The 7,767-nt window shown below is 46.5% G+C and overlaps 1 protein-coding gene across 1 annotated transcript; it reads left to right on the top strand.

Moving 5' to 3' along the window:
* The first annotated feature begins 4,352 nt into the window (after window positions 1–4,352).
* On the top strand, window positions 4,353–7,767 carry LOC119330767 (tetraspanin-8-like). The gene is made up of 2 exons (XM_037603891.1): window positions 4,353–4,927; window positions 7,104–7,767. Exons 1-2 carry the CDS (start codon window positions 4,424–4,426, stop codon window positions 7,407–7,409), a joined length of 810 nt encoding a protein of 269 aa, XP_037459788.1. The 5' UTR covers window positions 4,353–4,423; the 3' UTR covers window positions 7,410–7,767.

Raw genomic sequence — 7,767 nt, 5'->3', positions numbered from 1 at the left:
GGCGCGGGCGGCGGTCGGCGACGCGGCAGAGCAGCGGCGCGGAGGCAGCAGCTAGCGGCGGCGCGGCGACGATCTGTGGCGGCGGCGGCTCGGGATGCGGGAGGGCGGCGGCGGCTGCAGGAGAGAGAGGACGGCCTTGGGGAAGGGGCGAAGGAGAGGCCGGGGCGGTCACGGCCGTCGAGGCCGGCGCTCGGGAGGCGTGCGGCGGCCGGTCTCCCGCTCGGGAGCTCGGGGATGGCGGCGGCGTGGGCTGGGCCATGGCCTGGCCTGGGAGCTGGGCCGGCCCAGTCGGTGAGGGAAGTTCTTTTTTTTAAACATTATTTTCCAGACAAATAAAATAATAAAAGCAAAATAATTAAAATATTATATAGGCATATAATATATCAAAATTTTCAGAAAAAGTTTTTCTACGACATGAACATTTTTATAACTTCAAATAAAATCCACACAAATTCAGATAAATCAAAGAGTGCTACTGGTCTATTAAAATCCAACTAAAATCATTTTAAAAATACCAAAATGATTTTAAATTAATTTTTTCTCCAAATTTCTGTTGTAGGGAATCATGTTACCCTAATTTCCATATATTTTATTTTTGGAGAAAAATACTTTGAATAAAACTCAAATAAATCCAAATTGAAAATTAATTCCAAAAGGACTTGAAATTGATCCTTTGAAACTCCCAACTCATATTTCATAATTTGAAGAAGTCATTTTATCTTCTCTCGTGAAAATCATTGAGTTGCATAAAGTTTCTGAATTGGAAAAATATTTCCCAATGGAATTCAAATATTTTCAAATACCCTTTCATTTAATTTTAAATGGAAGAAGTCATATCATCTTCGCTCAAGGGTTTTGCTTTGAAAAGAATTTGAATTCGCGGAGATCAGAGAGCAAATATGAAAGTTTGGGAAAGTCCTTTTATTCCCTCTCATTTAACTTTCAAAAAGTTTCGAATTCACTCACTTTCAGACAATCAATCAAACAATCAATCAAATCTATCTATTTGTTTATAACATTCCAAAATTTAGAATTTTGGGATGTTACAGAGCATCCAGGTTCCGCCATTGGTTATTGACCGGAGACGTGTCTCGGTCATGTCTACATTGTTCTCGAACCCGTAGGGTCCGCACGCTTAAGGTTACGATGACAGTTATATTATGAGTTTATGCATTTTGATGCACCGAAGGTTGTTTGGAGTCCCGGATGTGATCACGGACATGACGAGGAGTCTCGAAATGGTCGAGACATAAAGATTGATATATTGGAAGCCTATGTTTGGATATCGGAAGTGTTCCGGGTGAAATCGGGATTTTACCGGAGTACCGGGAGGTTACCGGAACCCCCCCGGGAGGTATATGGGCCTTAGTGGGCCTTAGTGGAAGAGAGGAGAGGTGGCCAGAGATGGGCCGCGCGCCCCTCCCCCCCTTGGTCCGAATTGGACAAGGAGAGGGGGCCGGCCCCCCCTTCCTCCTCTCTCTCCTCTTTCCCCCCCTCCACAAATCCTATTCCAACTAGGAAAGGGGGGGAGTCCTGCTCCCAGAAGGAGTAGGACTCCTCCTGGCGCGCCACACCTTGGCCGGCCGGCCCCGCTCCCTTGAACCTTTATATACGGAGGCAGGGGCACCCCTAGGGACACAAGTTGATCCACGTGATCATATTCTTAGCCGTGTGCGGTGCCCCCTTCCACCATAGTCCTTGATAATATTGTAGCGGTGCTTAGGCGAAGCCCTGCGACAGTAGTACATCAAGATCGTCACCACGCCGTCGTGCTGACGGAACTCTTCCCCGACACTTTGCTGGATCGGAGTCCGGGGATCGTCATCAAGCTGAACATGTGCTAGAACTCGGAGGTGCCGTAGTTTCGGTGCTTGATCGGTCAGGCCGTGGAGACGTACGACTACATCAACCAAAAGCTTCCGTTGTCGATCTACAAGGGTACGTAGATCACACTCTCCCCCTCTTGTTGCTATGCATCACCATGATCTTGCGTGAGCGTAGGAAATTTTTTGAAATTACTACGAAACCCAACAGGACCAAGTGAGCCGGCAAAATTTGTTCAATTTGGGGATTGTTTTGGACTTGATAGCAACTATATTTGCTTCCTAAGGTCCTCTATGTGTAAACTAGGGGACTTTGTTTTAATTTTTGTTTTAGTCCTAGTCCTTCTGTAAGATGCACTGTACCACCACTTCCGAAGTGCATCTGGGGCCTTCGAGCCCCTTCCTCGTGTAAAAAAGAGAGAGCGCACCAAATCAATTTTAAGAGAGTCCAAAAAAATTGATTTCATTAATTATTCCTTTCAATACATAACTTTTTATTACCATGATAACACTATATCTTGATTATAATATATATTGCAAAATACTTTTATTACAATAAAAGAATGTATAAAGGGGAGGCGGCGATGATTGCTTCTCTTTGCAGTTTGGTCCTCTGGACGGCCTCCGTGACATCGTTATGATCGTACTGGGTGAGGCATGACAAATACTGGAGTATGGTTCTTGGATCTGCAACTCTTCCACAATTTCTTCTCGAGGGAGGGCGCTGGTCTAGAAAGTTGTGGCTTTGATGGCTTCTTGTTCGCTCGCGATCAACAACCCATGCTCACTTCGGTGATAAAGCGGCATGCGATGGCGTGCCATCAACCCGTATGGGGAGGATGAAGACCGTCGACCCAGAGACATTGTTGTGTTTTTTCTTTCTATTTTCTGATAGTGTCTGTACTGCTAGTTTGGTTATTATATCTCACAGTTTTTCTCGCAAAAAAGAGAGATATTTACATATCGAAAAAGGACACACTTCATCCTAAAAAGAAGGACACACTTATATTGTGGAATAAACGTTCATGTATTTAAGACAAAGTCTTACATATCGCAAAAAGGGCGTTTGGATATTTGCTGCAAAAAAGGATAACATATGAAAGTGAACAAAAACGTAGCATGTCGGCGCGTGTCACAGAAATGCAAATCAATAGAGTTGGTGGGTGTAGAAAAACACCGCTGGCTGCACGTGTTGCTATTAACCTTCATTCATCAACGAGTTCTGTTTGCTGCAAAAAGGAGTTCGCGTCTTGATGAAGTCGTGCTCGTGGACTTAGATTATTAAGGCATGGCCAACGCTCCACTCTGGATCGGTGCTCCACCCCTTCACGTTGGATTTAATGGTCCAGACTACAAAAAGATGCTGCTTGCAGAATGAAACGAGCGCCTGCAGAGGAGGCGGCCTCTTCCTTGACAAAAGGCAGCTTCGACTCTCTTCTGGCCAATGCCCTGACGACCTTCCTTACTTTAGCTCACCTGCGTCCAGGGAGGGGAGAGAGAGAGAGATGATGTAAAGACGTGGACCACTAGGGAGGCTGCAGCGTTGGGTCATTCTCATCTCATACGGTGGTTTCGGTCTGAAATATCTATGTGGAAGTTGGGGCATCTGTATAGTGATGCTTCCATTGTACATGCCCTTAACATTCTGTTCCCCACTTCCCCTCTCCCTTTTCCCGTGTCAAGCATGCACGCAGACGCAAGAGCTGGGATTTCTGGCACGCACACTGAAGCGTGTATAGCCTGCAAAGTGCCAAGAAAGACGGTAGCATCTCGTCATCAAGTAGGAACAGAAAGGCTTTGGCCTTTCTGGCATTGTCACATCTACCCACCCACTTTATACGTGCAGCTGCTTTTGTCACTCGTTTGTTGGCATGGAGTCCTACAATGCAAAACGATGATAAAAACATACTCCGAGCATGAGGAGATGCCTTGTCAAATTCAGCAATAAGATTATTTACATATGCGTTTCATGCCGGTTAAAACACCGCAAACTATTCAAAATTTGTACTTGAGCTGCCAAAACGCCATATGTTTACGAATGGAGGGAGTAGAAAATAATAAGTTACACGTAGAAGATGGTAAATGTTCGTTTATAACTATGAAGTTGCACAAGAAGACATGAAAAAATAATACCGGGTTAGTATTATCATCCGCGTGCGCGGACTCTCATTTCCACCTGTACTCGAACCTCGCACCGAGGAAAAATGAGAGCATACACATTCTTTGGTGAAACACCTGGAATAGTCTGCAAGACGCGGCATTTTGCACCTATCCGGCAGTAATTTGGATTGCTTGCAAAAAAGAAAACATCACTTCAAAGTTAGCATTTCTGATGAAAAAAGAATCTGAATTGTGGCCGGTCTAAATGATAAATGATATAATGATAAAAGTAAGAAAAGGTAGAAAAAGAAGGCCGCCTTTCCGAATCTCCTTTTTGTTTTCCCGGACGCCCTTTTCGAATCCCAAATTCGAATTCCACCACGCTAAAAACCCCACACCGCCCACCGCACGCCCTCCCACCTACTCGAAACCCCCACCCCACCCCCACCCCGTCACGCGCACGCCCCACGAGGAAGAGGGAGCACCGAGCGGCGGCGGCCATGGCGCGGTGCAGCAACGGGCTGCTGGGCCTGCTGAACGCGGGGGTGCTGGTGCTCGCCCTCGTCGTCCTCGGCGGCGGCATCTGGCTGAGCCACCGGGCCTCCACCACCGACTGCGAGCGGTTCCTGGAGCGGCCGGTCATCGCGCTCGGCGCCCTCCTCCTCGCGCTCTCCCTCGCGGGCCTCGCCGGCTCCCTCTGCCGCGCCTCCTGCCTCCTCTGGCTCTACCTCGTCGCGCTCTTCCTCCTCATCGCGCTCCTCCTCGTCTTCACCGTCTTCGCCTTCGTCGTCACCAACCGCGGCGCCGGCTCCGTCGTCTCCGGCCGCGGCTACAAGGAGTACCGCCTCGGGGAGTACTCCACCTGGCTCCAGCGCCGGGTCGAGAGCGCCGACAACTGGGCCAAGATCCGCAGCTGCCTCCGCGACGGCGGCGTCTGCCAGAGGTTCGGGGCCAGGGGGGAGTCGCTGCAGCAGTTCGTCACCAACAACCTCTCCCCGATTCAGGTCGATTTCCCCTTCTGTTCTTCGCCCTTGCGTTTAATTAATCCTTGTTGTTATGAGCACATTTGGTTGGGAAATAAATCCCCTGCTGCTACTGCTAGTTGAAATTTGGGGATGCGAATCGATTGGTCTCGCCCGGGGGATGCGGAATTTCATCTCCACTGAAAAATTGTACTAGGATGATCGGTAGGTCGAACGAGTGGCAGTGCATCTGGAGTTGGTACAGATTGTGTGTTGAGTGTTCCACAGGACCGGTGGAAGAATCGTCGGATCCCATCTCCGCAAGGACCACCACACGTGACACCTCAGTTCGCATGAGTAATTGCTCTGCAATTTCCATGCTATGCTACATTGTCGATTAGTGACTTAATTTCTGTACCACTGTCTTCCACTGTGCTGTACTGCTGTTGTTTGCCCTCTTTGCTTTATTGCTTGGCTGTCTACTTGTCTATTATGTGCTAAACTGCCTTTTCTGGTTGCATGGCAATGCATTATATTGGGATAGGGGTCTGGTAAAGGCTAATGGAAGATTTGAGCAGTGGCCACTACTAGTGCTAGCAATTCAGCTTGATTCGTTGAGTTTTGTTCATGGCATGTTTGGATACAAATCGATGCCACTAGATCTTACTACTTTTTTGCGAATGTTCATGAGATTGTTTGCATAGGTGTCTGGTAAACATTAATGGAAGATTTGAGCAGTGGTCACTACTACTGCTAGCAATTCGACTTGATTTACTGAGTTTGGTTCATGGCATGTTTGGGTACAAATCGTTGGCACTTGATTTGAGTGCTTTTTGAGGACGTTCATGAGATTGCTGTTTATTTGTACACCATTCTGATCTAGGAATGACCTTGCAGTAGGATTTGCATAAACTTTTACTCAATTGTGGACTTAGTGTGCCCTTGAAATTTCTCACATTGCATAGACCCTACTCAATTGTGGGAATATCTTGTTCACGTCAATTATAGTGTCCACTTGCGAAATTGAAACTGTTGACATTATTGTACCCAAGACCTACTGCATCTGTGACTTGCTTTTCCTGGAGGTGGTTTCTTTGGAGTGCCACTTTAGCTTTTGCCAAATGCAAATATAGGATGTAGCTTGCCTGAAACCCTGAATGCATCATTCTTTCTGTATGTGTAATCCACTAGTATTACAACATTGTATTACCTACAATTTCTATGCTACATTGTCAACTAGCTACTTAATTTCTGTACCATTGTCTTCCACTGTGTTGTACTGCTGTGGTTTCCTCTCTTGCTGTTGCTTGGCTGTCTATTTGTCTAATAGTATCATGCCAAATAGATACAGCTAGCCTGGCTTTTCTGGCTGCATGGTAATGTGTTATGTTGCGATAGGGTCTGGTAAATTTTAGTGGAAGATTCGAGCAGTGGTAGAGACTAGTGCGAGCTATTCAACTTGATTTATTCAGTTTGGTCATGGCATGTTTCTGTACAAGTTGATTCCACTTGATTTCCCTAATTTTGAGGATGTCCTTGCTATGTTTTTGCTGTACTCTATTCTGATGAAGGAATGGCCTTGTGATAGAATTTGCATAAACTTTACTGAATTGCAGACTTAGTGCTGTGTAACTTCTCACATTGCAATTTCCTTGTTGCATGTGGGAGTACCTTGTTCATGTCAATTATAGCATTCACATGTGAAACTGGAACCTTGGACATTATTGTATTGACTTGCTTTTCCTGGAGGTGGTTTCTTTGGAGTGCCACCTTAGCTTTTGCCAAATGCAAATATAGGGTGTAGCTTACCTGAATACAGTATTCTTTCTTATGTGTAAACCACTGTTATTACTTTTTGTGGCTTCATTAGCACTATACCTGCACTTTCATGGTATGCATCGTCATGTTACCCCTCCCCTCTTGTGAAGCTTCTGCCATTTGTGGCTTCATAAGCACTATACGTGCACTTCCATGGAGGGACTATGCATTCTTGCAAACCAATATACTGATGTTTTATCTTTGGTCTGACCCTGAATGAATGCTTCCGTACTGTTGTCATTGATACTCGCATGCAGACCATCAAATATTTTGTATTTGTCTTGTGCATTTCTGCCTTGACATTTGTCTTTGAATTGTGTTTTCGCCAATGCTAAAACTGTTGCCGAATTACCAAGTCGTGTTTTCTGCAACTAACACACACTATCTATCTTGTGTTCAGTCTGGATGCTGCAAGCCCCCAACCGGGTGCAACTTCACCTACCAGAGCGAGACCGTCTGGGCCAAACCTACTGGCCTCAACTCTACCAACGACCCTGACTGCAACACGTGGTCGAATGATCAGAGGGCCCTCTGCTACGACTGCCAGTCATGCAAGGCCGGCGTGCTTGCCAACCTGAAGAACGACTGGAAGAAGATCGCCACCGTCAACATCATATTCCTCATCTTCCTCATCATCGTCTACTCTGTTGGGTGCTGCGCTTTCAGGAACAACAGGCGGGACAACTCGTACCCAGCCTGGAAGTGAGTGAGATGCCTGGCGAGGCTTAGGTAATTAGGCTGATGTTCAGCGTTAGCAGTTGGCTCGTTGTCCTGTGTCAAGCAACACTATCGTCTATCCTGTAGCTCCGATGATGTTTGAACCGTCGATAGTTGGTAATGGCGCATGCTTAGAGTCAGTCTATTGCTTCTGTCTGCAAATGCATTGTTGCTCCATGGATTCTTGCAACTGGGAACCCCAGAGACCATGGTCAACTTTACAGGATCCTCCAGAATGTACAAACTGAGAAGCTGCACTCATTCTACTGGCCATAGGTGCTTGCTTTGATCTGCATCCATGGTAACTTTGTCTCGCTACCTCAGTTTTTATCTTGCTCCTTTTTTCA

Source organism: Triticum dicoccoides, chromosome 7A (assembly GCF_002162155.2).
Source record: "Triticum dicoccoides isolate Atlit2015 ecotype Zavitan chromosome 7A, WEW_v2.0, whole genome shotgun sequence".
NCBI lineage: Eukaryota > Viridiplantae > Streptophyta > Magnoliopsida > Poales > Poaceae > Triticum > Triticum dicoccoides.
Note: the sequence above shows the minus strand (reverse complement) of the source record. Positions and strands in the feature narration are given on the sequence as shown.

Bases quoted from the DNA above. Each gene is read 5' to 3' on its own strand.
- LOC119330767 (XM_037603891.1), top strand. From the start codon at position 4,424: ATGGCGCGGTGCAGCAACGGGCTGCTGGGCCTGCTGAACGCGGGGGTG. The intron at 4,928-7,103 runs GTCGATTTCCCC...TCTTGTGTTCAG, and splicing joins ACAACCTCTCCCCGATTCAG to TCTGGATGCTGCAAGCCCCC.